General features: G+C 65.1%; 8 protein-coding genes across 8 annotated transcripts in view; 3 read left to right on the forward strand and 5 right to left on the reverse strand.

The window, feature by feature from the left end:
* PFL1_01559 (uncharacterized protein) overlaps positions 1 to 922 on the forward strand; it is a gene marked incomplete at both ends in the record, with an annotated part of 5,555 nt that extends 4,633 nt beyond the window's left edge. The window contains one exon of the mRNA XM_007879069.1: positions 56 to 922. Within this exon, the coding sequence (XP_007877260.1) occupies positions 56 to 922 (867 nt within the window). The remainder of the gene's footprint in view (positions 1 to 55) is intronic.
* An 838-nt stretch (positions 923 to 1,760) lies between these two features.
* Positions 1,761 to 3,209, reverse strand: PFL1_01560 (uncharacterized protein; the record flags this gene model as incomplete). The annotated part of the gene is made up of 1 exon (XM_007879070.1): positions 1,761 to 3,209. One exon carries the CDS (start codon positions 3,207 to 3,209, stop codon positions 1,761 to 1,763), a length of 1,449 nt encoding a protein of 482 aa, XP_007877261.1.
* A 1,866-nt stretch (positions 3,210 to 5,075) lies between these two features.
* PFL1_01561 (uncharacterized protein) lies at positions 5,076 to 8,389 on the reverse strand (the record flags this gene model as incomplete). The annotated part of the gene is made up of 3 exons (XM_007879071.1): positions 5,076 to 5,153; positions 5,274 to 5,341; positions 5,431 to 8,389. 3 exons carry the CDS (start codon positions 8,387 to 8,389, stop codon positions 5,076 to 5,078), a joined length of 3,105 nt encoding a protein of 1,034 aa, XP_007877262.1.
* A 2,041-nt stretch (positions 8,390 to 10,430) lies between these two features.
* Positions 10,431 to 12,376, forward strand: PFL1_01562 (uncharacterized protein; the record flags this gene model as incomplete). The annotated part of the gene is made up of 3 exons (XM_007879072.1): positions 10,431 to 11,697; positions 11,816 to 12,088; positions 12,234 to 12,376. 3 exons carry the CDS (start codon positions 10,431 to 10,433, stop codon positions 12,374 to 12,376), a joined length of 1,683 nt encoding a protein of 560 aa, XP_007877263.1.
* A 384-nt stretch (positions 12,377 to 12,760) lies between these two features.
* PFL1_01563 (uncharacterized protein) lies at positions 12,761 to 14,488 on the reverse strand (the record flags this gene model as incomplete). The annotated part of the gene is made up of 3 exons (XM_007879073.1): positions 12,761 to 13,177; positions 13,549 to 14,071; positions 14,391 to 14,488. 3 exons carry the CDS (start codon positions 14,486 to 14,488, stop codon positions 12,761 to 12,763), a joined length of 1,038 nt encoding a protein of 345 aa, XP_007877264.1.
* A 1,140-nt stretch (positions 14,489 to 15,628) lies between these two features.
* Positions 15,629 to 16,920, forward strand: PFL1_01564 (uncharacterized protein; the record flags this gene model as incomplete). The annotated part of the gene is made up of 3 exons (XM_007879074.1): positions 15,629 to 15,661; positions 16,329 to 16,406; positions 16,537 to 16,920. 3 exons carry the CDS (start codon positions 15,629 to 15,631, stop codon positions 16,918 to 16,920), a joined length of 495 nt encoding a protein of 164 aa, XP_007877265.1.
* A 583-nt stretch (positions 16,921 to 17,503) lies between these two features.
* Positions 17,504 to 18,355, reverse strand: PFL1_01565 (uncharacterized protein; the record flags this gene model as incomplete). Its single annotated transcript, XM_007879075.1, has 1 exon — positions 17,504 to 18,355. The coding sequence occupies one exon, from the start codon at positions 18,353 to 18,355 to the stop codon at positions 17,504 to 17,506; it is 852 nt and encodes a 283-aa protein (XP_007877266.1).
* Positions 18,356 to 20,206: 1,851 nt separating this feature from the next.
* PFL1_01566 (uncharacterized protein) lies at positions 20,207 to 23,038 on the reverse strand (the record flags this gene model as incomplete). The annotated part of the gene is made up of 2 exons (XM_007879076.1): positions 20,207 to 22,008; positions 22,147 to 23,038. The coding sequence occupies 2 exons, from the start codon at positions 23,036 to 23,038 to the stop codon at positions 20,207 to 20,209; spliced, it is 2,694 nt and encodes an 897-aa protein (XP_007877267.1).
* Positions 23,039 to 27,394: the final 4,356 nt, after the last annotated feature.

Genomic DNA, 27,394 nt, shown 5'->3' on the forward strand with positions numbered 1-27,394 from the left:
GGGCAACGCACTTGCATCCACCGGAGGGCTGCGGCTGCTCAACGGCGCCGCCAAGGACGGCCAGCTCGAGTCGACAGAGGAAGATGCAGAGCCCGTCGAGGCCATGACGCTTCAAAAGGGACCTGCAGCGCTCAAGGGCCATCGCCGTCGCACGCTCGACCCGGCTACAGTCATTGGCGTCGGTCGTCTGCGGCCGTCGCGGGCCAGCGTGACGTCGGCCACGGCCTCGACGCCGAAGCAGCCCGCCCCGCCCCACGGCGGCAGTGGCGGGATCATGGCGCCACCCTCGTCCACCAAGCCGCTGTCGCGGCGTCCTTCTGCGCTGAAAGCGTCGGCGGCTTCATCGACAGGGCCCTCGACGTCGAGGAAGGTGTCGGCAGCGACACAGGCCCGCATCAACCGGCGGCAGAGCATGACGGCCTCGGCCTCGAATTCGCAGGCCTCCTCGGCCGCTTCATCGCGTGCCGCCTCGCCCGTCGGCTCCACCGCGTCCTCGCGGCGCTCTTCGATCTCGAGTCAGGCCGCGGGCTCGGAGAATGAGGCACCCTCGCGCGCCTCTGCTTCCGCTGCGGTGCGACGACGCAGTCTCGCTCCGCCTCCAGGCAACTCGACGACGCGGATCGGTGCACGGCCGCCACAGACGCTGGCTGCGATGCCCGAGTCGATCGGTCCGTCGGTTGCTGACCTTTCCCTTTCGCTTTCCGAGCTCCAGAACGTCTCCGGAGACGCTTCGGCTGCTTCCAAGGATCCGAGGGCGGCGGGCATCCACCGCCGCCTCAGCATGCTCCCCGCGCCCCCCACGGGCGACGACGGGACGTCAACACCGCGCGCCTCGCGACGTGGCGCCGACCTTGTGAGCAGGGCAGCGACGGCGTCGAGCACCACGCCGCCCATGCCCGAACGGCTGCTGCTGCCGGCCTAGCGAGACAGGGCGACGGCTGCCACCCTACCTCACTCTGTACCGTTATCCCCGTTCCTAGCCGTGCTGCGGGCAAACACTCGATGATTGAAGTTGCAGATTCCCATGCTCGACCGATTGCGCTGCCTGCCGCGCACCAGATTGCCAGCTCCATGTCATGCTAAGAGGGTAAGTGAATGATTGCGGGCAAAGCATGTCGAAGCGAAGCGGGGCGAAGTCGAGAAGGAGGAGCACCGGTCGCGAGTGGTGCCAGTCGCTGTTTGGCTCTTGTTTGCGGAGGCGAGGCATGGCAGCCGAAAGATTGACTGCCGTCCGGATGGGAAGAAGGATTCGGCGGAGAGATCGCACTTGTCAATTTACGAGACGGGAGCGGCCAAGGGCCGTATCGTGTCCCTCAGTATCGGTGTTCGGGCAGCCTCCTTGTTCTAGGTACAGATCGTCGTCGCTAAGAAGCCTGCCTACCCTGCTTCGACCCGCCCCCCGCACGCGCCCACGCCACGCCCACGCCCTTGCCCGAGGGTACACACATCAGTGACCGGACTGGGGATACATGCGAGGGGGAGCTCGTTCACATCGCCTGTTCCTGCTCTCGAGACTCTGCCCGATCGATTAACTCGACCGAGCAGGTTGGTCGGAAAGACGACTGCTTGCTCGGCAGGCTGGCAAGCATGTTATTGAGCTTCCGCATGAAGGAATATTAAAAAAGAGAGGAAACAAGGCGCGGACGGACTCGTGACTGAGCGTGGCGCGCTCCCCTCGTCGCCGTGCGCGAAGCCTTCCATGAGGCATCCCAAATGAATGCTGTGGTATCGTGGCCGCTATCACTTTCGGATTGGGCGGGCTAGTTGCGGCCTCGACGGTCCCGGACAAAGCGGCGCCGGTGCGACGATCCGAGTCCGCCAAAGAGGCCCTCGGCCTTGTCGCGTCCCGCACGCGCCTGGTCCGCGACGCCCTTGCCCATGACGTCGTCGGCCTTGTTGCTGTCGAGCGAGATCTCGAGGGCAGGCAGGACGGATCCGCACGCCACGTTTGGCGTCTTGTCCTCAAACGCCTGCTGGAGGAAGTCGATTGAGGGCGCGACGCCGGCAAAGACGCCGACAAGGTGGTTGGCGAGCAACAGCGTCGAGAATTGGATGTTGGCTCCGCGGGCACACTGGTCCTTGACGTACTGCTGCTCGTCGTTGTACGGGACGATGTCGTCGCCGAGGGCGTGGTAGAGGAAGCGCGGGAATTTGGGCACCGGCAGCTCGCGGTCCGCGTACGACTCCAGCAGCGACTCGCGCTTCAGCACCTCGACCGCCACCGGATTGTCCAGAGGGTCCTTGACGGTGGTGTAGTTGAAGATGTTGAGCCCATCGGACTCTGAACCACTGACTTGAAGCACGCAGTACCCTGCTTGCTTGAAGCGAGATAGTACAGTCCTTCCCTTGTCGGTGATGATCGACTCGATGTAGGCGTCCAGCTTGGGGTAGGTGTCTTTGAGACCAATCAGGCCCGCAGCTGCGAAGCCAGCGTAGTGCCCTCCGTTCAGGAACAGCAGGGTGTTCTTGGGATCGATGGGAGTGCCGCCGTGAGCAGCGCCGACGATGTTGAGCTCGGGAGCATACTTCTCGTGCAGCGTGCTTGCCCAGACGGTGGCGTGCGCGCCGCCGCTGTAGCCGACCATTCCGACGGCGGTGTCCTTGGGCAGGTTCTGATCCCTGATCAGGGCTTTGATCCCATCGAGAATCGCTTGGCCGGACTGGTAGCCGGCGATGAAGGTCGATTTGGGGCCGAGGAAGTCGGGCGTCACCACGTAGTACCCCTTTGACAGCGCCCATTTGATATAGGTGCCCGGATCGAGGAAGTTCTCGATGGCCGTTCCAGAGCCGCTATCCTTGACCACTGCCCAGCTATAGGCACAATCCGGCGAGTTACTGTCGACCCATGCCTGGACGGACAGGATGCGCGGGGGCGATGAGGGCTTGGCGGGGACAAAGATGGACGCGACGGTCGCCTCTGGCTGGTTGAAGGTGTCTTCGGTCCGGTAGAGAAGATGAAAGGATTTCTCCAGGTCCGGACCGGCAAAGACCGAGGGAAACGAGCGCCGCCTCAGGACCTGACCTCTGCGAGCGGCGGCGAGGTTGCCGGAGGGCTTGTAGAAGGGGTCGACGTCGGGCGCGGGGAAGTCGGGGTTGGCGCGACCCACAAGTCCCTCGTGGGCGGTGGCACTCGTCGCGAGCGCGGCGGGGAGGCAGAGGAGCGCGAGTGCAATGGCGCCGAGAATGGGCTGGAGGCGTTGGATCTGCATCGCGGATCAGAGGGAGGATGGGGGTGGGGGCGCGGGAAAGGGGGAGGGAAGAGAGGAGGTGGCAAGGATGCTGGAGAAAGCACTGACTGTCTGAGATACATCCACCATGGCCCTTATATGGTCTTCACGGTTTGCGGATGGGTGGATGCTGGCCTCGGCGGCGGGTACTGTATGTACAGGTAGCGAAGGCAGCACACTGGGTGTATCGGCGTGCAGGATCCTGTAGGTAGCCTAGTCCGACGACGGGAGAGCGGGGCGCTAACAAAGCCATTGCCTGCGCTTGCCTTGGCGATGCCGATTCGCACGCCTCCTCTCGGCCTTGAGACACGTCGAGGCGCTACTGGGAGTGTGGCACTCTCCGGGCGTAGCGAGTCTCTTCAACACCGGGCAGGCCCAGACATGGCCAAACCTCCTTGATCGTCGAGCGCCACCCCCTCCAGCTCGGCATCGGCTCGTGAAAGCGTCCCGGTCACGCTGGCAGGTAGGGGAAAGATGGAGACGTGGGCGGAGTCCACAAAGGACAGAACATCCTGGGGGATCGCCTTCGCGCTCGCAAGGGTGCCGGTAGCGCGACTTCGACCCCGTTCCCGTCGCGGTCACGGGCCAAGCGACGCTCATCAACCCTGGAAAGCGAAGCGATAACAAGCTCGCCAACCCGTATAGATTCACTCTACGCATGGTGGGGGGTTGGGGCGAGGGTGTGCAGGGCCAGAGACGCCTCAGCAACCGAGAACGCGGATGACGGCCAACAGGTCCAGTGTCGTCGGCTTGCACCATGATGCGGATCGGAGCGAGCAAGGTCGCTGTTTGATGCTCTGGCGCCGCCGACTTGGCCGCGGCCGTCGGATGCGCCATCGTCTGTCGCCTCGCAAGATCTGCCGGGTGCAAAGGACAAGAGTCTCACTACTGCACCAATCTCTTGTACAATATGTACATATATACGGCGCACACCGTATCTACGACGATCCGTATTAAAAAGCAAGACCGTTAATGGTGGAGCTAGCGTAGCGTAGGGTAGCGTAGCGTAGGCCAAAGAGAAGACGGCGGTGCAATGCAGTTGGGCAAGTAGTCTACCGAAGCTTTCTTTTTCGAGCGAGGGTCGATATGGCCCAGATGCGCCCTTTGTGCGGCAGCTGCGGCGTCGCGGCGTCGTTCCCAACCAGCAGCCGCTGTCACAACTCGGCTATGGCTCGGCTGGAGGAAAAACCCGCCGAAATCGACAGGCAGGCAGGCAGGCAGGCGCCCGGCCAAACGGGCGGTCGTGGTGCGGACGAGATCCTCTCCAAGGTGGGCAATGCAGACCGTGTCTAGATGGATCGTCATGGTACCATTTCGACTCGTACAGCCGACGTTGTCGTAGACGACGAGGAGGCGGGAAGACAAAAGATGGAGTCGGGATGGTCAAGCGCAGGCCACCTCTGCTACCTATTCCCTGCGGGCACCACTAGGTTGGGCGGGCGGGCAAGCGGGCGTAGCGATCGACTCGACTTGACGCCACACGGACTGGACTGGACTGGACTGGCAAGCTTCACCCCGCCTCATTGCCGCTACGACGTGCGGACCAGCGAGCAATGGAGGCATTGTGGCCAGCGTCGCGATCGACGCTTTGGATCTGTAGCGCAACGCACCCTCTCTTGCGCGAGTGAGACCATACCGTACCTCCATCCTCGTCTTCAGACTTCCACCTTCGCCCAAGGCAGAAGCATCGTCCCTTCCCCTCTCGAGCCAGGCCTGCAATCTCTACACAAGAGCTGGTGACATCTCTCTCTCTCTCTTTGAATTGCACATAACGCGTACCTCCGTCGCCATTTCGGAAGCAACGACGATCGACGGCCGCGACGACAGAGAAGGGGGTGGGCTGGACGGTCACGTCGAGAACCAGCTTCCGCCCTCGTCTTTCCCGCTCGTCATGTCCGACGAGATGATGCGGTGGACGTGGCAGAGCTGGCAGGCGAGTTGGCAGGAAACGGGGACAGCATCGATGGGCGAGAGCGGTCGATGGTCAGCTCGGCCTGCCTGCGAGACGTCGAGGCGCGGCAAAGGGGGAGACACGAGGACACTCACGTAGTCGACGTAGCTCATGGCGTCGTTGTTCTGGTCCTCTACGAGGCTGTTGGCCAGCTCGACCTCGGCTGCAGAGGGAAGAGGGGAAAGGGAGGGCCGAGGCTCGGGTCAGTTTCTCCTGCCTGTGCGCGGCACGCAGCGAGCACCGGCGACTCACTGCCGTCGCGGTTCTGCCGGGCAATGAGGACGGGCAGCTCCGGCTTGTTCCTCTGCAGGGCAAAGTCCTTGACCAGCGCGCGCGCCTGCTTGCTAAGCTTGGTGGGCAGGCGGGGCAGGCGGGTCATGCGCGGGTCGATGTCGTCGATGCGGGCGACGCCGTAGAGGTCTTCGACGAGCTTGGGGTTGACGTCGGCGCCGAGCCAGAGGATGGCGACCTCGCCGTTCTCGAGGAGGTAGGCGCCGTGGGCCTCCATGCGCAGGTAGCTGGGCCGCATCAGGGGCGGGCTCTTGATGCGCGCTCCCTGCACGACGCTGCCGTCGGGCGTCGTGATCTTGATCGGCTCGCCGTCGTCGGGCCGCATCGTGTGGAGCGCCACCATGCGCGGGTAGAGCATGTTCATGATGGCCGGGACGCCGGCGCCGCGGAGCAGGCGCATGTAGAAGGTGCGGACGTCGGACGTGACGTTGCCGCCCTTGATGGCCTTGGTCTTGTTGATGGCGAGGGCGTAGAGCGGGAACAGCTTGAAGCTCTCGGGCAGGATGAGCTGGCCGGGCGACGTCGACGAGGCGCAGTTGCGCCGGTAGGCGAGGAGCACCTTGACGCACTTGTCGGTCAGGTAGTGGCGGACGTCCTTGAGCGGCTTGGTGTGGGCGAGCGAGATAGTCTCCTTCATGTAGAAGGCGACGGCGCTGTCCATGTCGGCGTAGCGGAAGACATTGCCGAGCAGGCTGCTGACGGGCACGGCGAGGTTGTGGCAGCGCACCCGCCGCTCGCCCTGGGCCGTCGTGTAGAGCACGGCGCACTGGAAGTAGACCTCGTGCTTCTCGTCGAGCTTGGCCTCGTGCTTGATGAGGGCGGCAATACACTTGTCGGCGTCCATGGTGCCCAGCTCAATGTCGGTGACGTTGCGCTGGTAGAAGTTGCCGTAGTGATCGGCGACGCGCAGGCCGTTGGAGCAGCGGACGCGCATCGTGACATTGTAGCCCGTCTCGCGCAGCACGGTGCGGCGCACCTCGGTCCGCAGCTTGGCGCCGTCGCGGACGGGGTCGTAGCGCGGGTGGAAAAAGGCCTCGCCGCCCGTCAGGCCGGTCAGCACGCTGATGGTCGCCACGTCGATGTACTGCGAGGGGAAGAAGAAGACATTGACGCCGATGCCCGCCTCGACGCACTCCTCGGCGACGCCGCGGTAGAAGCCGTCCTGCGGCACAAAGAGGTTCTTCTCCTTGTCGGTGCCGTAGAGCTTGGTGTCCTCACGGTGCTTGAGCGAGCCGGGCCCGACGGTGGGGATGGTCGAGAGGAAGAGGTTGACCTGACCGCCGATGGTCGTCAGCGCGGCCTGCGCGCCGCGGACCGCCGCGCCGAGGGCCGCCTCGCCCGTCATGTTGTCGGCAAACATGGTCGGCAGGCTGTTGAGCAGGCTCTCGATCAGGTGCTTGGACTCCCACGGGTCGGCGAGCAGCCCGTCGCTGATCGGCACGAACGGCTCCTCGATGTCCGGCACGACGAGCATCTGTGCCTGGTCGAGCTCCGACGAGAGGTTGTAGAAGTGCAGCGAGCGGTCAAAGGTGAGGATGGCCACCCGGCTGCCGTGGGGCAGGCCGAAGCCAGGGCCCTCGTCGGCTTCGGCCGCCGGCGCATCCCCAGCCTCGCCGTTGCCGTTGACCTCGCCGCCGTCATCGTCGGGCTTGGCGCCGTAGAGGGTCTCGCGGATCGAGTCGACCGTGCTCTGCAGTGCGCCGCAGCGGACAGCGCTGAAGCTGACGTCGATGGCAAAGAGGTAGGTCATGGGACGCGGCGCCCGCACCGTGGTCCTGCCCTTGCCAATGTTGATGCTGCTGAGCGCATCGCTGGCCGCCTTGGTCGCCGCCTTGGCCGCCTGGCCGCCCTGGCCGGTGAGGCCCATGGTCGTGCCGTCAAAGTTTTCCTTCTGGGCATCGGGCCGCGGGCTGAGCTTGGCCGTCTCGGTGAGGGTGCTCGCGGGCGCGACGGGCAGCAGCACCGATGCCGGCGGCGTCGCCTGGACCGCCCAGTACTCCTTGGGCACGGCGAAATCGACGGTGCCGCGCGAGAGCTCCGGTCGCGACTCAAAGTCGACGCGCCGGCCGCTCATGTCGAGGTTGCAGAAGTAGTCGGCGGCCACTTCGGTCGCGGTGCCGCAGAGGTTGCACGTCCACTTCTGCCCGCCCTCGACAAACACGCACCACGCGTTGATGTAGGCGCGGCAGCGTTTGCAGCGCGGCGGTCCACTGTCGCCAAAGTGGGCCGTAGGGATGGGCGCCTCATCGGCGCGCAGCTGGGCAAAGGGCTGCAGCAGCAGGGCGATGGGCAGCTGCGACGTGGTGGCGAGCTCGTCGGTAGCCGGCATGCTGTAGGTCGTGAGCCGGACGTGCTTGGGCGAGCAGTTGCCCTGGTCGACGGCGGCAAAGCTCGTGGTGCTGAGCGGCAGGCCGCCGCGGCCGCAGGTGGCGAACCACTCTTTGTCGAAAAACTCCTGGTCGGCATCCTGCATCTCGACCGGGCTGGGGATCTGGTCCGGGTCGATCTTGGAACGGGGGCCGGCGAAGCGCTGGCCGGCCTGGTGAGGGGGCTGGGCGATGCCACCTCCAGGCTGCTGCGGCGGCATGGCTTGGGAAAAGGCGCCTCCAGGTCCGCCCTGCGGCTGCATCGGTGCGCGCTGCTGGCCCGGGCCCGGACCCTGGCCCTGAGACATCATGGCACGGTTATGGGCGATTTGAGCCTGCGAGACGGTGTTCCGCTGTCCGGGCATCTGGTCGAGGGCGCTGTCGGCATTGCCCTGCAGCTGTCCCTCAAAGGCGGCGACCCTGGCGGCTGCGGCCTGCTGCCACGGAGCCTGAGGCGGGTTGGGCTGCACGGGAGCGTCGTTCCAGCCGCCACCGCCAGGCTGTGCGTCCGTGTGATAGGCCCTGGCGCTCCGCTTGGTCCGTGCGGGTCCCATCTCGCCGGCCGAGGGAGGCGGGGGCGGAGGGGACTGCGCAGCGCCGGGCAGGGGGCGCCAGGCTGGTTGAGGCTCATGCCGGCCATCTGGCCATGGAGCGTCTGCTGGTGCTGCGGTTGCTGCTGCGGCATGGGAGGCGACTGCATCGGCATGCCCGGCATAGGCGGACGCGGCTGCATGCCGGGCTGGCCGGGTGCGCCGGGGCCTGCGGGCATGGGCGGCCTAGGGCTCATCCTGCCCTGCTGCGGCTGGCCAGGAGGGCCGGGAGTGAGGCTTCCGTTGCGGTTGACCATGCCCTGCGGCGGCGACATGGGCCTGGCACCGACGCCGCCGGGCGTTGGCGGGCGAGCGCCCTGAGGGTAAGGTGCAGGTCCGGTGCTGGCGGGACGCTGCATGCCGCCGGCAGGGTGCCCCGGGGCAAGACCACCGACGGGTGCGCCGGGAGGCGGCCTCGCGAAACCAGAGCCTGGAGGAGGCATTGGGCGACCCTGGAACTGAGCACCGGGTGGAGGAGGCATGCCGCCGGGCTGCGGTGGCCGGGCGCCTGGCTGTCCCGGAGGCGGTGGGCTCATCATGGGCTGCTGCTGGTGCTGCTGCATCTGCTGCTGGGGGCCCTGGCCGGGACGAGGTGGTGGGGCTGCCATTGGCGCGAACACGGGTTGGTGAGTGGTAGGGAGATGCGAGCTAGTGTAAGAGTTGCGCCTGGCCGAGAAGGGCGAGAGGTGCGTCGATGCTGGGCTCGGCTTGTCCGGGCTGGGCTGGCGAGGGGTGAGTGCAGAGCTGCTCTTGATGGAGCGGAGGCGGGTGAAGGCGGGGCGGATGACAGGTGCGAGGGATGCGTTGGCCTCCTCCTGCTGGTCTAGGGCGAGCGGGTCGTTGTCGTCGTGGCCGTCGTGTGGCAGGCGCAGGAAGGCTTTAGTTGGAGAGCTGTTCTGGCTCTGGGGCTTGCGACCGCGGTAGTAGCCCGAGCCTGCCGGTCTGGAAGGTCTCCTTTGACCCAGGGAGGGGTGAAGGTGGGAGGAGGCGGCGAGGTTGTCGCCGGTGTCGTCGCCGTCGCCGAGTGCGGGTGGGTTGGGCTCCTGGTTGAGCGAAGGGCTGGAAGGGACGCTTCGGAAGATGGAGCTGATGCGTGAAGACGACAGCTTGAAAGGTGGGTCGAGGTGAAGGAGGAGGGGGGGCGCGACCGCTGCCGATGCGAGAAGAGGACTGTGGCCCAAAAAGGCGCGAGACCTGGGATCGAGTGTGAGGCGGTGAAGCGGCGGGGCAGCGAGGCAGCGAGGCGAGCAAGAAGAAGAGGGGAATGAAGGAGGTCGAAGAGGGTCGGTCGTCAAGGCTATGCTGAGCGTTGGGCAGACGGCGAGCGGGCGTGTGACCAAGGGGCGAGAGGCGTGACTTCTTCGTGAATGGCCAGCGAGACCCAAAAGGGAGAGGTGGCTGCGTGGCGCGAGCGAGAGCTCAAATCGCAGGCCAGCAGCCAGCCCAGCCAGCCGGACAGCCCGGGCCAGCCGGACAGACAGACGCTCAGCCTCAGGGGCCCACGCCGGGCTCAACACCGAGACGTGAAACAGCAGGCAGGCTGGCTTGGGCGAGCGGGCTTGGGCGAGCGAGCCAGCGAGCCAGCGCCCCGTGCGGCCAACGGCGCCGCTCCCTCCTCGCTGGCACTCCGACGCCCGATCGCTCTTGTTGCCAGGCCACACCGTCACTGTTTCGGATCCGCCGTCACCAGATCCAGACCGAATCCGCCTGAGTCCTGACGCGTAGATTGCGCCGACGTGAAGGCAGGCAGGCCAGGCGGGTCGGAGGCCAGAGCGGCCGGCCAGGCCAGGCGAACAGACCAACACTGCGGGCCCCTCTGGTCTTCTCGGCGAGAGCACCCGACATTGCTCTGACCATCATCGCTCTCCCACTTCACGCTCCTGTCGGCTCGTTCCTCTCCGCTCCGCTCCGCCTTGCCTTGATCTGACAACTGCCGCCGTCGCTCGCTCAGCCCCGCCTCGACTGGACGCCCAGCCGCCTCTGTGACGCCCGTGCACTCTGCGCCATGTCGATGCCAAGAGTGTTTCTGGCGCGCCACGGCGAGACCGAGTGGTCCATCTCTGGGCAGCACACGGGTCGGACCGACATCGCCCTCACGCCGCACGGCGAGGAGGTCATGAAGCAGCTCGCGCCTTCCATCATTGGCGTCGACAACGGCAAGCTCATCGACCCCACCCGCCTCAGCCACATCTTTGTCAGCCCGCGGTACCGCAGCCGGCGCACCCTCGAAATCATGCTGGAAACCGTGCCGGAGCGGGCGCGCAGCCAAGTGCCCCCCGTAGAGGTGCTCCAAGACTGCCGCGAGTGGGACTATGGCGCCTACGAGGGCAAAAAGACCCACGAGATCCGCGCCGTCCAGCCCGGATGGGACATCTGGCGAGACGGCACGCCCGACCACCCCGAGAGGCCCCTCGAGCTGCCCGGCGAGTCGGCCCAGCACATGTCGGACCGCATCGATTCAGTCATTGCCACCATCCGCCGCCTCCAGTCCGGTCACGTAGACCGCCGCAACGGCGGCCACGACGTCGGCAACAAGACCTGCGACGTCCTCCTCGTCTGCCACGGCCACTTCAACCGCGTCTTTGTCGCACGCTGGCTCGGCCTCCCCATCACCCAGGGCCGCCTCTTTGAGATGGACCCAGGCGCCATGGTCGTCCTTGGCTATGCCCACCACTCATTCCAGGAGCCCACCATCGCCGGCATCTTTTCTTCCAAGACCGGGCCCAAGCCAGACGCCCTGCCCAGCTCAAGCGCCGTCGCAGTCGCAGGCCCCGCCGTCGCTGCCGGGCACGAGGAGTCGCAGTACCTCTCGCTCGTCTCGCGCGTCATTGCCGAGGGCGAGCACCGGCCCGACCGCACGGGGACGGGCACCATTGCGCTGTTTGCGCCCCAGCCCTGCCTCCGCTTCAGCCTGCTCAACAACGCCCTGCCCCTCCTCACCACCAAGCGCGTCTTTCTGCGCGGCGTCCTCGAGGAGCTCCTCTGGTTTGTCGCCGGCTGCACAGACTCAAAGGTCCTCACCGAGCGCGGCGTGCACATCTGGGACGGCAACGGCTCGCGCGACTTCCTCGACGGCCGCGGACTCTCGCACCGGCGCGAGGGCGACCTCGGACCCGTCTACGGCTTCCAGTGGCGCCACTTTGGAGCAGAGTACAAGGACTGCGACGCCGACTACGCCGGCCAGGGCGTCGACCAGCTGCGCGACGTCATTGACAAGATCAACAACAACCCCACCGATCGTCGGATCATCATGTCGGCGTGGAACCCGAGCGGTGCGTTTGCCCCGTCCCCTCCTTCCCCCCATCGCCCTCCCTCTCCCTGTGCCGTCTCTCGCGCGTCCTCTGTGCTGACCGACTCGCACCCGCTCCTCGGCCCCTCTCCCTGCTGCAGACCTCGGCAAGATGGCGTTACCGCCATGCCACATGTTTGTGCAGTTCTACGTCTCGAACCTGGCAGCACACGCCGCGGGGACGGGGCGCAAGCAGCTGAGCGCGCAGATGTACCAGCGGTCGTGCGACCTCGGGCTGGGGGTGCCGTTCAACATTGCGTCGTACGCGCTGCTGGTGCACATGATTGCGCACGTGACGGGCTGCGAGGCAAAGGAACTCACCATCAGCATGGGAGATGCCCACGTCTACTCGGATCACGTCGAGCCGCTCAAGCGTGAGTTGCGGCGCAGCGCGGCGTGGCGCCGGCGAGCTCCGCCGCATTCCGAGAGTCGGGCAAGGGGAAAACGAAACGCTGACCCCTCTCTCTGGGCCCCATCGCGCATCCTCTCTTCCCCCCTTGTGGTTCGGCCTTGTGACAGTGCAACTGCAACGGGATCCGCTACCCTTCCCGACGCTCCGGTTCAACCGCGACGTAAACGACATTGACGACTTCAAGTACGAAGACTTTGCGGTAGAGGGCTACAAGTGCCACGGCAAGATTGACATGAAGATGAGCGTCTAGACGCCGACGCCTAGCCCTAGCCTTTCCCCCTTCCCTTCCCTTCCTTCCCGCGATCGCGAAGGGAAGAGTGTCGTGACCCATCGCGGAAAGCGACAGGGATGGGCGGACACACGGCATTGGCGGCAAATCAACCATGGCAGGCGTGGAAATCGTACATCCAAAACCCAGCTGCTGGAGCAGGTCCTGGTTCAAATTTTTGTTCGGTTGGTGTGAGGATGGGAGGGGGGGGTTGCAGCGGGCAGCAGCACATGACAAGAGGTGACGGGAGGATGGGGGAAGAACCGAGACACAAACGATGACATCGACCGACGACGACGACGAGGGGACGACGAATCGTGCTGTCGGTTCTTCTGCTCATGGACGATGATAGCGGGCGGGACCACCTTAGACGACGGTGAAGACGCGGACCTGGTTGTCCGAGTAACCGCAGAAGAGGGTGGAGCCGTCGGCGGACCACGCGAGCGAGAGGCACTCGGGGTCGGCCGAGTTCTTGCCGACGCCCGTGAACTCGGGCTTGAGCTCGTCGACGATGCTCTTGGACTCGAGGTCAAAGATCTTGATGCACGAGGCCGTGGCGGCGCAGAGCCAGTACCGGTTGGGCGAGAAGACGAGGGCGTTGACCACATCGCCCGCCTCGAGCGAGTAGAGGTGCTTGCCGTCCGAGAGCTCCCAGAGCATCGTGATGCCGTCCTTGCCTCCCGAGGCGCACAGCGAACCGTCGGGCGAGACAGTGACAGTGTTGATGTAGCCAGTGTGGCCGTAGTGGTTGGTCTTCAGCTTGCACTTGCTAAGCTCCCAGACCTAGACGCGGCGCGGGTGCCAGATGAGGGGGGGAGAGAATCAAAGAGCTGGGTCAGCGCGTCTGCGCCAACCAGCGCGGTTGTGCATAGCCAGAGCCAAGCCAGCTGCTCAGTCCCGCCCATTTCCGTCTCTTTCCCTTCCTCCCCTGCGAATCGTGGCCTCCTTTCCCCCCTCGCCGGGTGGGTGAGTCCGGCGACGAGGGGAGGAGGTGCGCTCAGTGATCTTGGTGACTTAGAAATGTTCTCATAGAGCTCGAAGCTCTCTAAAGTAGCAAATATAAAAAAGCACTCTTCCTCGCGCTTTCCCGCGGCCGTTGCGATGTGGCGCTGAGCAGCTGGCTCGCCGTGCCACGACGACCGAACGCTACTCACCTTGACGACCTTGTCCCAGCCGGCCGAGACGATGACGGGGTTCTGCGGGTTGGGGCTGAAGCGGACGCAGCTGACCCACTCCGAGTGGCCGTCGTCCTGGATGTTGAACTTGCACTCGCCGAGCGTGTTCCACAGCTTGATGGTGCGGTCGCGCGAGCCCGAGACAATCTGACGGTTGTCAGCCGAGAAGCTGACCGAGAGGACATCGGCAGTGTGGCCGACAAAGCGGCGGGTGGTGGTGCCGGTGTTGAGGTCCCACAGGCGGAGCGTCTTGTCCCACGAGGCCGAGAGAGCGAACTGGCCGTCAGACGAGATGACGACGTCCGAGACGAAGTGGTTGTGGCCGTGCAGGATCCGCTTGGGGTAGCCGTAGTTGGCGTCGTCGCGGCTGAGCTGCCAGACAATGATGGTCTTGTCGCGCGAAGCGGTCAGCAGGAGGTCCGGGTTCTCCTGCGACGTGGCGATGGCGGTGATCCATCCCTTGTGGCCGGCAAGGCTGCCCTTGTAAACAAGCGACTCAGACCTGCGGGTGGGATCGAAAAGGTGGTAAGGAGATCCACGGTCAGCCAGGAAAGTTCCCGCCAGAAGGTCGTAATTGCACCGCGGACCGCAGCAGCAGGAGCAGCGGCAGCAGTCACAGCAGCAGCAGCAGCAGCAGCAGAGGCGGCAGCAGCCGTCGTCGTAGCAGCGCAGCGCAGGGCCAAATCGAAGTCGATGGGGAGTTCCATGTGCTGCCGGAAAGAGCGCCTGCGTCTATCGCTGGCTTGAGTCGGCCTCCTGAATGATGCCGCAGTGTCGTCCCGGTCGCCCGTTCGCTGTCGTCCGCCGCTTTCCCCTTATACCTGCTCGAGGTCTGCCCTCGAATGCAACATTGGGCCCCTGCCTGCGGACCCTCGTGCCAGTCCGTCCCAGCAAGAGACAAGATTCGCAGCCAAATCATGCCGCTACCGAGCGTTCCGGTGTCCCTCGCGCTCGCTCGTCGTGCAGAGATGTGCCGAGCCGATATCCGCCATGTCCTTCTCGTAACCCCTATCCAGCCTTCGGTCGGGTTTTCGACTGCGCTGAACGTTCCCCGAACGCCAAGAGATGGATCCGGCAGAGGTGTTGTTTCTGCTAACGGCGGGCTAGTCGGCGGGTAGGCTGGCAGGTTGGCGGGTCGATTGGCAGCTGGAGTGCGCCTCTGGCCGAGGTGGTGTCGATGGCAACCGGGCTGTCGTCGATGCGAATGGCGCTGCCGTTCCGCCGAGCCGTGCTGTGCTGTGCTGTCGCGACCGAGCAGAGAGGTTCGACACTCACATGATGAGGATATGTGTGGTGGTGTAGGAGATGTGATGGAATGGTGAAGATTGGCGTAGACGACGAGGCTGGAGTGAGCGCAGCGGGCGGGCGGGCGGGAGCGGGCACCATGGCCCTGGCCCAGCCAAAGGGCCGGCCAGCTCCCACCCGCCCTCGCTCTCGGACGGCGGGCCCACTCGGTCTGCGCCAGCCAGCCAGCCGGCCGGCCGGCCTTGGACCGCCAAGTCGAGGTCTGGCTGGGCGGCTGGCCGCTGCTGGACCTTCCTGGCCGGACCTGGCTGCCGCTGGCTGGGCTCCACCGAGCTCGCCGGCCCTTTGGCCAGTCAAGGCAAGCGCTCGACCCTAGGCTCGAAGCAGGCACGTGCCGCAGACGGGGCCATGGCCTGCCGCTGCTTGGACTTTTTTGGATTTCTTGGATTTTCCCAGCAACCTCGGCCGAAGCTGAAGCCTGACAGGCTGCCCACTCGATCACCCTCGCCGATTTCCCAAATTTCGCAAGGAGCGGCGGGCGGGCTGGACCCACCCAACGGACCCCGCAGGCTAGAAGGCAGGGCAGGGGCCCGGCCAGGCCAGGCCAGGCCCGTAGCTCGCCCGCCAGCCAGGTCCCGAGTGGTTGCCTGGCTGACTGGCCGGTTGGCTGGCTGGCCGGCCCTGCGGCGGGAGCGCAGGCGCGGTCCGCCAGCTGGAGCGTCTGGCGCTCGGCGCTTGGCCTTCAACTTCTTTGCTCCTCGTCAAGACCACCCCTTCTCCGTACCCCCCTACCCACACCCACAACTTCGTCACAATGGCCCCTAAGATCGACCCCAACGAGATCAAGGTCCGTATCGACGCCCGACACGGTCCCTGCCGACACCGCCGCCACCGCCGCTCCGCCACCGCTGCTGCCGCCTGAATATCGTCGCTCTGGCCTCTGCTCGCCTGAGTGGGATGTCGTCTCGTCGCACGTCGCCCGACCGCACCCCTCGTCGCCCAAAGATCGAAAGCCGCTGCACGAGGAGGAATTCCGAAATCGTCGACCGGGGCAGGATGGCCAAAAGAGCGGAAGGAAGGGAGGGACGAGACACACAGGAGCAGCCTCGTGGCGGGCTCCGACAGAGGGAGGCAGCGCTCTCGACTCGCGGAATTGAGAGGGTCATGCTCACTCTTGCGCTCGTGAAGCTGCGCTCAGCGAGGAGGGGTCATGCTTTCAGAGGCGCAGCGGCCCAAGGAGGGTGCTGGTCCTGAGAGCAAGGGAAGCTGGAAGCTGGAAGAAGGCGGCAGTCAACGCTTTGGTACATCGACCAAAGGTGTCGAATCGCTTCTCCCAGCGCGCTTCGATCTTTGGACGACGGCATCACAGACGACGACGACGAGCGACTATGGCGGCAGCAGCTTGCCGACGCTGCTCGGCAGGCGCGCGGAAACCTTCTACTGCCCTCTGCGCTCCGCTTCTGACCTTCCTTCCCTTGCTTCGCCGTTGAACCGCCCGCTCGCAATCGCAACAGATCATCTACCTCCGTGCCACCGGTGGTGAGGTCGGTGCCTCTTCGGCTCTTGCCCCCAAGATCGGTCCTCTTGGTCTCGTGAGTATACGTCAGGCAGCGCATATGCTGTCGATTTGCATCTCTTGCTGCCTTCCTGGATTCTGACCGATGGACCGTCCTGCCTGCTCCCTTTAATTCTGGCTCACGCGCCTCTTTCAACACCCCACAGTCGCCCAAGAAGGTCGGTGAAGACATTGCCAAGGCCACTGGCGAGTGGAAGGGTCTGCGCGTCACCGTCCAGCTCACGGTCCAGAACCGTCAGGCCGCCGTCTCGGTCGTCCCCTCGGCCTCGTCGCTCGTCATCAAGGCGCTCAAGGAGCCGCCGCGCGACAGGAAGAAGGAGAAGAACATCAAGCACGGAGGCAACATCCCCCTCGACGAGATCATCGAGATTGCGCGAACAATGGCCCACAAGTCGTTTGCCAAGTCGCTCGCCGGCGGCGTCAAGGAGATCCTCGGCACCGCCCAGTCGGTCGGCTGCACCGTCGACGGCCAGGACCCGCACTCGATCATTGAGCAGATCGACGCCGGCGAGATCGAGATCGACGAGTAAATGTATCCCCGATACCCCCTTGCCATTCCACATCCACCCTCAAAAATGCAAAGGAGTCGTCGAGGTGCATTTGCACGCACACACGCACATACACACACACACATCTGCCTTGCCACGGGGGCCTGGAGGACGAGCTGAGGAGGTTCCGTCCTTCGGCCTGCGTCAACGCGGCTAGTCGAGGGGAGCCGCTAGGAGAGGCGACTGGGACGGGCCGGAGCGGCGAAGTCGACGGGAGACTCTGCACGCCGACTCCAGCCTTGATGGTTCGGAGAGCACCCCATGCGTAATCCTCTAGGTCTTCTCTTCTCACTCTCTCTATGCTTCCGGGGGGAAAGCACGCTCTCCATGGCCATTCATCGCCAGCCGTCCATTGCCCTGATCGTCTGTCTCTTGTACACTTAACCACACACTTCTTCCCACTCACCATCCCCGTCCCGTCCGTCACAACACTCTCAAAATCCCCCCTGCGACCTACGAAACATCTCTCTTACGCATGCATCGACATCCCTAGCTCGTGCCCTGTCTGCAGTTGCGATTCGCTCTGCATTGATAGGTTCGATCGAGAGAAGACCGACAGGCCAGGTCACTTGAGGATGAACCAAGCCTCTCTCGCACCCTCCTCGTCAACATCGTCATCGAGCTCCATCCCAGGCCGGGACGGTATCGGCGCCGCCGCCACGCTCGCCTGGTCGTCCACGCCAACATCGACGCGGCACCCCTCGTCAGCGGTACCACGGGTGGTCGAAAGCGTCCGGCTCGACGCGGCGCCCGCGGCCCTCTTGGCGATGCGACGACCGCGCTCCTTTGCCAGACACTTTTTCAGCGTCGCTTCCACCTGGGCCCGCGAAAGGCGCGACCAGGCGTGCCGGTCCGCGACAATGTACTTGGGTCCCGACTTGACTCCGTTGCGGTGCACGGCGTGGAACTTGACTATGATCCGATCCGTCCCGCCCCGGCCTTCGTCGTCGTCGTCGTCGTCGTCGTTGGGGGCGCCTTGCTTCTTGTTTGCCGTCATCTTCGTCGCCGTACCTTGCTTTTCGCTCGGTACCGGCGCTTGCGTCCTTGACGAGGGGATGTTCGCATCGAGGGATGACAATGCCGCTCGGGCCGGCGCGGCGTCAGGATCGCTCTTGACCCTCTTCGTCGTCGTTTTGTCGGCAGGCGGGACGGTGAGACGAGTCGGTGTGCCGGCGGACCAATGCGAAACGACGACGTGGGTCGAGACGACTCGGACCGTCTCGGACGCTCCGCTCGCGGTGGTGCCGAATCGCTCCGTGTGGGTCTGGACGAGGTGGCTCGAGATGGTGGTGTACTCGCGCGCGATGTCGACACGACGGCTGTAGGTCATCCTCCTATGCTGCTTCTGCACCTCGTCCGCGCGGCTTGGTACGAGGAAGTGCGGGTAGAGGTGGGGCGTCGAGTCTTGTAACGTCATTCTCGTCGCAGATCGTCAGCGACGGGTATCCGAGCGACGTGAAAGGTGGTGCGAGAAGAGAGGTGGGGGACGAGACGTGGATCGGATCGGATCGGTTCGGATCGCGGCGCAGTGGGATGGGAGGGGACGGGGCCGGGTGGCGGGGCAAGACAGAACGTGCAACCCCGACATGGTCAGGACAAGCCGACGAGGATCTTATACCGCACCCTCACCGCCCGTCCTTCCGCCCTCGTTGACTACGTCGTCGCACAGCTCCCCTGCTGACGACAAACGATCAAAGGGGAGATGATGCCGCGACTGCCTCCTCTCCGCTACGATCTCGTAGCACACAAAAGGGAGCAGAGACGATGCCAAGACGAGCGGAGGCCGGTCAGGGCTACACGCACGACTCTTCTCCCCTTTCAGCCACGAAGATCCGCTGGTATGGTAAGCCCTTCGTCTCGGGGCTTGGAATATCGCCGACCTGTCCTGCCCATTTGATAGCTCAAGACAAAAGAGAGGCGCTGTGTCCTGCATGGCACAGACCGGACACGAGGCTTGCGACAACAGCACGACGACGACGGGGAGGAGGCATGTAGGAACGGGGCCCTGGTGCGTTTCCGCCTTCGAGCGGCGTCCGACTGCGAGCAGACCTGTCGGGTCGTGCACCGTCCTCGTCCTCGTCCTGCTCCACGGGTCAGAAAGGGGATGTAGCCGCGAATACCGTGGGACGGGTCGACGATTCGGGCTGCATCGCCCCCTTTGTTGGCTTCGCTGCTCCCATTGACCGACGCCGGGCGGGCAGCCCCTTTGATGCCAACGCAACGCAGCGCGACGCGGAGAAGAGAAAAGAAAAGGTAGGGCCCGGGGCGTCGTGCGTCCCCTTTGTCCGACGCTCCCGACCTTTCAATCAGCCGGTCTCGACATTTACTCCCCGCTTCGATCACACTCCCCTCTGCGAGAGACGGGGCCTCGAGGGGAGGGCGGGAAAAGTCATGATAGTAACGGTTTTTCCATTCGAGGCTGCTCGAGCGACAGACAGGACAAGGATGGGGAAGCAGGGAATCGAAATCGGAGATGAGCACACGCAGTCGCAGTCTGTAGGAGTGGGAAAAAAGAATCGTCCGTTTGGGTAGAGTGGCGGCGTATATGACGGCGATGGCGACGGCGAAATGTGCGTGAGTGGTGCCAGAGGGGAAAGCGAAGGAGAGGCGAGGGCAGCGGGCCGAGCTGAGTTGAGCTAAGCTGAGAGGAAGGAGCGGTGTGCGTCGAAAGGGCCCTCTGTCTGTGGTGCGGACCGAGGTACCGCACTTGGGGAAGGCCCCTCGATCGAGATTGTCCCAAAGACGACGCCGTGGCAGGTGAGCGAGCGCCAGAGAGGATATTGACAGGGTTGGTGAGGGTCGAGGGACGAGCGTGACATCCGTCGCTCCGGTCCGTGCGACTGCGTGCGCCGGACAGCGGGGAGTCGACGAAAGAGAGTGCCCTGCGCCTCGTTCGATGCCTCGTTGGAGGCTGGAAAGAGGCTCGCTCGTATCGGAGCCTCGTTGCAAGAGAATACAGTGGCGAGAGTGACTGAGGCGAGGGAACGACTGCGGATCGGCTGTGGCGAACGCTTGACGGAGTTTCGACGGGGCTTGCGGCGTCCGTTCTCTCGTGTTGGCGTCCAGACGTCGCAGCGGATCGTCCCAGTGCAGGGAGGATGCAAAGAGGATGCGATAAGATAGAAGCGGAAGCTGGGGAAGATGTCTACAGATAGGGAGCAAGAGAAAACGAGCGTGGATCCAATCGAGACCGGCAGGCGTCCGACGGAGCGAACCATCAGGCCAGCCCGGCGTCGCCAAACTTGAGCCAGACGTAATCGAGCCGGGCCTAGCGCGCGTAGGAGCCCGAGTGGCTCTGGTCCTGGTGCCGGTGGCCGGAGCTCGAGTAGCTCTGATCTTGCTGCTGGTAGTGGCCAGAGCCGGACTGCGAGTAGCCGCCCTGCGGGGAGTCGTAGTACTGTCGCTGCTGCTGCGGGTAGTCGTCGTAGGTGCCGCCGTAGCGGTCGGCGTTGTCCTCGTAGTAGGCGCCGGCGTCACCGGCCATGTGCTCGCCCCAGCCCTGCTGCTGGTAGCCGGGGTCTCCGCTGCGGGGCCCGCTCGAGGTCGGGGACTGGTAGGCCAGCGGACTCGGGTTGTAGTCGTGGCTGCGCTGGCCGCCGCGCGGGCTGTCGTAGTAGCCGCCGAGCGCCTCCTTGCTCTCGCCGACGCCCTGCATCCGGTAGCTCTCAAACGTGTGCGAGCTCTCGTTGGCCGAGGTGGTGCCAAAGGCGCCGTTGACGTCGCCGCGGATGGACCCGACGGGCGTGTGGACTCGCTTGTACTCGGCTCCCGAGCCGACGTCGCGGCTGGTCCAGGGCGCGGCCGAGTTGCGGGCCGCCGCCTTGGTGTCGGCCCGATTGCTCCGGCGCCGCCAGAGGCAGATGCCGAGGATCAGCAGCGCAATAACGGCAGCACCGGCACCGGCAATGCCGGCGATCTTGCCAATGCTCCAGTCCGAGTCGCTGCTGCCGTCGGTCGAGGCGATCGAGGCGGTGAACTTGGTGCTGTTGACGGGCGTCGCGAGCGTCTGCAGAGCGGCGCCGAACTTGGGCGTGAAGGGGACCGCCTGCGCCTGGCCGAGCTGGTTGCCGACCGAGATGAACTTGCCCATGCTAGGAACGCCGCCGACGGTGACGAAGAAGAGCGCCGGGCCGGGCACAAACAGGCGGAGGACCTGCTGCGTCGGGGGCAGCGGGTTGACCGTGTAGGTGACCGAGGCGTCGTCGTGGACGACGTAGGTGTAGTCGAGGTAGATGGCGCGCTGGCCCATGTTCATGGCGTGGGTCGAGAAGCCGGGTCGGATGATGGCAAACTTGGTGTTGGCCGCCTTTGCGTTGGCGCTGTCGCCCATAAAGGTGCCGTTGACGGTGATCTCGAACGGAGCACCGCCATACATGATCGTGTCCGGCATGCCCTGGGGGTACGGGCGCGGCTTGCCCCAGTAGGGCGGGTAGAATTTCTCGACCTCGTACGTGGTGTTGAACGCCTGGGGCGTCAGGCCGGTGGGCATGTTGGTCACGACGTCCTGGTGAGGGTTGGAGCCGGCGACGAGGACCGAGCCGTCGGGGATCAGGATGGCGCTCGAGTGGTACAGGCGGGCGATGGTCGACGGCGACAGGCCGCGGTTCGAGATGCGCTGGCTCTTTGGCTTCGACGGGTCGTAGATGACGGGCGTGTAAGCGGGGTCCTGGCACATGCCCTCGGTGTTGACGACGCCGTTGGGTGTCTGGACCTGGTTCCACGTCGCGTTGCCGTAGCCGGCGGTTCCCTTGGAGCCGCCGTTGAGGATGACCATGGTGCCGTCGGGCAGGTGGATGAACTGGCCCATCGAGCGGCCCTCGGGCAGGTCGCCCTCGTGCTCGTAGTTGGCGCTCGGGTTCTTGGTGCCGTCGGCCATCTCGGGGATGATCGACGAGCAGTCCTTGGAGGCCGGGATGCCGAGGATGTTGTCGGCGGGCCCCGTGTAGTTGCCCCAAGTGGCGTCCGAAAGGATGCTGCCGCCGCAGAAGAGGATGCTGGGCGTGTAATTGTCGGCCGAGGTGAGCGGCTTCATCGCGACGGCGGCCGAGGCGGGATAAACCCGGACAATCTCTGCGCGTCGCGGAGCGGCAACGAAGAAAGAGAAGGACAACAGGCGGCGGGAACACCGATGATCAGCCGCGCGGATCCAGAGGGCAGCACTGAAGGCTGGAGGAGTGCAGGGCGCATCCCCTCATCGGGCAAACTCACGGTTAGGCATGTCGGGCAGGTACTCTTCCTTGTTGTTCATGTGGTCCCAGAGGATGGTGCTGTAGTTGGCCTGCATGAAGATCTTGCCCGAGGGCATGAGGAACGTGTGCGGGTACATGTTGAGGCCCGAGGTGTTGCCCATGAACTGGCTGACCTGCTGCGGCGGCTTGCCGGCGGGCGGGTAGTACTCGTAGGTGGGGTTGGCGCCGCCGGCGTTGAGGTTGTCGATGCTGCCGCCCTGGAAGAATGGGTCGGTGTTGGGCGTGTTGCGATTGATGTAGCCACCGCCAGTCGCGCCTCCGATCAGCAGGATGCTTCCGTCCTCGAGACCCTCGATGCCTGGGTACCACCGCCTCGACTGCATCTGCAGGCCTCCCGTGTTGGGCGGCGTGTCGAGCCAGACCAGGTTGCCGCTATCGGTCTGGGGCTCGAGCAGCCGCAGCGCCTGTTGGCCGTCGTAGTCGTTGTACGGGTTGACGCCGTACGGAACACCGGCACCTCCGTAGCCGACGGCCTGGTTGCCGCCGGCGACGACCCAGGTGCCGTTTCCGAGCGTGAGGCCGGATGCGCAGAAGGTGTTGGTCTGGACGGCGACACCGCGGACGCTGTTGTCCTCCAGGTTAAAGAAGGCACCCCAGACGGGTCGGCCATCGTCGAGCTTCTTGCGGTTGTTTTCGGCCTTGTCGAGGATGAAGACGGTGTCTTGGTTGACGAGGCCCAGCATCATGGCCGAGGCGAGCGAGTTGGTCTGCACCACCTCGTACTCGCCCGCACCCTCGCCGGCGTACGCGCCATGGGGCAGCGAAGCCAGACCAAGAGCAGCGGTGGCCACCGAAGCTGCACGCAACAACTTGCCTGCAAACGTCGCGGTGCTGCGACGGGTCGATCTCATGATGGCGATCGAGGGGATGCTGCTTCTAATGATCTGACGGGTGGACTCTAGGAGAGCAGTGTTGGAGTGCGAGGTCGGGGGTAAGATGAAGGAGCCGTCGGACGGGTTGAAAAGGGCGGATGTGGTCGAACCCGCCAGCGCGCAGATCAGAGGCCAGACAGGGACAGGGGAGGGCGACTGCTGTGCGATCCAGAGTGGGTTGTACAGCGCCTCCGAACAAAAGCCTCGCAGGGTCTGGACCGCGTCTGCTTTATGGCTCCGAGCGGCGACGAGCGAAGAGCAGATGCAGCGAGGTGGGGGTCGATCGCTCCACGACTCTAGAAGCGGCGGTAGTCCCACAGGGGGAAAGGTCGGGGAGCGGCGGCAGAGTAAGCGGTTGGTGAGGATGCCCTGTTCAGTCAGTCGGATCAACGTCTCTGGGAGCCGCAGAGGAGGGGAGTGGTCTGGACCGCGACGATGGTGAAGAAGAGAAGGTCGTCGGAGGCGATCAGGGATGAGCCAGCGAGGGGGATCAGGGATGGTGGTCGAGTACGAGAGACGGGGGTGAGGTGAATGGAAGCTGGACGGAGGTCTGCCCAAAAGTGGCGAGGTCGCCTTGGGCGTAGGCACGCGGGCCATGCCTGCTGAAGGGGGGCTATGCTCGCGGCTGGCCGGGTTCGACCCTCCCCCTGGCTCGCCAGGCGGGGGTGACAGGCAGCCAGGTCAGGGGAGCTCGAAACCAGGCGGGCGGCAGGGCGGGCGGCGCCGGCGAGGCGAAATTCAGAGACACACGCACGCGTACGCACCCCCTCAGCCTAACTAGCCTCGTTCTCGACGCACCGACGCCCGACGCCGGCCAAGCAGCAGGCCTGCGAAGCCTGGCCTGGCCTAGCCTCGGCCAGCCCAAAAGAAGAACCAGACAGGGGGGCCGGCCCTGGCCAGGCGGCACGGCGCGAAGAAGCCCAAAACCAGGCAGGCGCATGGATTTCCCAAACCAGGCCGACAGGCAGCAGCTGGAGCAGCAGCAGCAGCTTGCTTGGCATCCCGTCGTCGGCCTCGACCTGCGGGCCTCTGGCCTGCCTGCCTGCTTCCCTGCTTGGCCGCTTGCTTGCTTGCTGCTTGCTCGACGCCTCGCTGCTGCCGCTCCTGGCCTCTCTGGAACGCAGCGTAGCCCTAACTCTACCGGTAGCTGCCTGATGCGAGGGAGGAAGGGCTAGGCTAGGCACCGGCGAGGGCCGACGTATGTACGAGGTCGAGCGAGCTCGGCTGCTCCGCTGCCCTACCCCCCACCAACCAAACCAGCGGGCACGGCGGGCACGGCTGTGGGCTTCGCCGGGCTTGGCAGGCAGGCTTCGCGGTGCCTGGGCGTCAGGCCCGCCCGAACGTCCGCCTGGTTCTCACTGGCTCGGCGCACCGCCGACACGGGAAGTCCTGGCTCAGCAGCATGCGCCTGCTGCTTGCTTGCTGCATGGCCCGGCCACGCCAGGCGGCGACGATCAGACCAGAAGCAGGCGGCCAGCGTGGTCGCGATCAGCAACTAGTCTCAGGCGGCCACCACGGCATCGCTCCGAGCCGCGGTCTGCCTTGCGATGGCACCCAGGCTCTCTCCGACTCTGGCCCGCCCTCGCTGTCCCGTCGATCTTTCTTCGTTGTCGCAAAGGGAGGGCGTGCGTCTCCCTGCGGAAGGTCGTTACCAGCAGCGACAGCGGCTGTCATTGCTGTCCATGATACAGCTACTCGTCGTCTGAGAGAGGCGCAGGTCAAAGACGGCAGCGGCAGCGGCCAAGTCGGACGCCCACGTACCTACTTCCAGGGCGGAGGAACTCGGGCACGACGGCCGCCGTGGCGGCACTACAGTACTCTGGTGAAGCATCATTGAGGAGTGCCGTCGGCGCATGCCGAAGCTGGAGCTGGCCGTAACGACGACACGTAACTCCTCTCGGCCAGGCCACGCTGGAAGTGCTTCTTCTGCCAGCTGGGCTTGCTGAGCTGGGGTCATGCCCTCGTCGTTGCTCCTTCACGCTCGATCGCGACCAAAGTCGACACGGGCCAGCCCGGCAAATCCGTCGAGTCGAGCAAAGTGGCCTGACCCGTCGTGCGCAGCATGGTATCCGTCAACGGTCTTCGAGGCCGACCGGGTTGACCATCGTCGCCATCGTCCGAGCCCTGACTGACTAGTAACTAGGGCACATTTGCTGGCACGGGATCGGCGGCCAGGCATTTTGTTGCGTTGTCGGAGGTGCGACGTGCGTCGGTAGAGCCGCGCAGACGCCCCCCCCCCCCCCTCCCCTCCTTAACCCATCTCTACCGGCTGTCGCCGAACGAGTCGAGACCGCGACCACCGCCACCCGTACTCCGCCCCATCCCTGCCGTATCTACCTAGCTGCAATGTATTGTCTGCACGGCCATTCCCTCTCTGAGATGGCCGCGTCCACGCCGTCATGGCGCAGCGATACGAGCCGATGCTGGTGCCCAGCAACAGGCCTTCGAGGTGGCAGCGACGACGATGTCGACGACCCCTTGTGCGCTGTTCCACACCGCCATGGGCTTTTGTCTTCATCGTTATCGCGATCTCCTCGGGCCAGGTTGTCAAGGCTCTGTCGCATCAGTCTGCCTAAGAAAGCCCCGAACAGGCGCCTCCGGGTTGCACAACATGGTGGCGCAGCCGGCCATCTCCATACGCAGTAAATAGCCTCGGCACCGCCATACTCTGAGCAGCACAGGCGCCTGCCTGGCAGGTGCAGAAGATTTCTTGCCGTGCTTGACTGCTCCTTTGGCGACGGCATCGACAAAGGTACCCCGGAACGCCTTGCTTGCGAACCGTAACGAGCGTCGTCGATGCCGCCGGCCGGCGCGCATCCTGCACGGCCTGCCGGCAGCTATCTGTAAAGATGGACGGATCGTCGTGTCGGCGAAACCGCGTGGAACGCCACAGCACGTTGACGGACGGAGAAGGGCGGGCCCCTGGTACTGTAGAGCCTCCTCGCCCGCGAGGACAGCCGGCATGACAGGCAGGCCTGGCCTGGCTGGTCAAGCCGCCAACGCTGGACGACGCGGCGCTTCGCGGCCAACAGTCTGAGTGGAGAGACTCGAGCCGGACCTCGAGACGCACGGTGCGTCGCCCCGCGCCCTTGTTGCGAGCCGCCGGCACCACCAGGCTAGGGGCCCAGCACGGCACCCATCTGCCCATGCGCAGCTGGCCACACGACGAGCTGCTTTGTTTCTTCTCTTCTGGAAGGGAGGCCTAAAGTTAGGCTGCTGCTCTGGACCTCGAGCCGGCGACTTGCTTGACGAACGGTGCCCAGGTGTGGCGTGGCGTGTGGACCAGCTCCGGCGACTATCGTATGCTCGACCGCGGAAGGCTTCTTTTCGGTTGCGAGGTCGGGCGAGGTGGAGCTCGGCGACTTGACTGCGGGGGCATCGATGCTTTCTCATTCGCCCGAGAAAAAAGCGCGCCCGATCACACGTACGTCTTGTCCCAGCGATCGGCAGGCCTCCTGGAGCGACCAGCAGGCGTCTGCCGCAGCAGAGCTGGCCGTCGCTGACCTCGGCCCTGCCTTGCGAGTTGCGACCGACCTGCCTCGCTCAGGGCCAGGCCCACACCGCAACACGTCTGCCTCGCAGTCCACGCCGAGTAGAGCGGGTCTTCGCTGGATCAGCTGCCGTCACCGACCGCAAGCTCCTGCGTTGAGAGCTGGCCGCCACCGGTCGAGTAGGTGGTGCTGGCCATCTTCCATCATGAGCGACCGCAGCAACCAAGGAGGCGGCGGGAGCAACACCTCTCCCCTAACTTAGCTCTGGCCCACTGGGCACGGAAATTTTCACCTCTCGCTGCTGAGCGCAGCAGGTACAGGTGGTGCTTCTGCTAGAGAGCCTCGCCCAACATGCGGCGCAGCAGAGGCAGAGCCTGCTGGGCAGGAATGGGCAAAGGGGCAGAGGCCACCGGTACCGTAGAAGAGCCCAGCAGCTGCAGAGGGCGGGCCAGCCGATCTCGCCAGCCTCTGCGGAGCGGGCGCCAGAGAGAAGCAGCCGAAGGCCAGGCCAGGCTGGGCGAAAAAGAGGCGACGAGAGAGAGGAAAAAAACATCACGCCGCCCCCGGGGCGCCTGGCCAGTCGAGTCGAGTCGAGTCGAGGGCCAGGCCAAGCCAAGGCGAGAGGCGTGGCGTGCTGCGCCTGGCTGTCCTGCCCCTCTGCTCTGGTGCCCTCATCCTCCCTGCTGGCCTGCTGGCCTGCTGGCCTGACCTGGCCTGGCCTGACCTGGCCTGGCTGTCCTCTGGCGCGAAGGTGAGCGCGGTCGCGGCCCTCACCTGCTGCTGCTTGGCCAGGCTGGACCAGGCCGCTCTCGCCAGCCAGCCAGCCAGCCAGCCAGCGCAGAGC

The sequence above is a fragment of the Pseudozyma flocculosa genome, assembly GCF_000417875.1.
Source record: "Pseudozyma flocculosa PF-1 unplaced genomic scaffold scaffold00004, whole genome shotgun sequence".
NCBI lineage: Eukaryota > Fungi > Basidiomycota > Ustilaginomycetes > Ustilaginales > Ustilaginaceae > Pseudozyma > Pseudozyma flocculosa.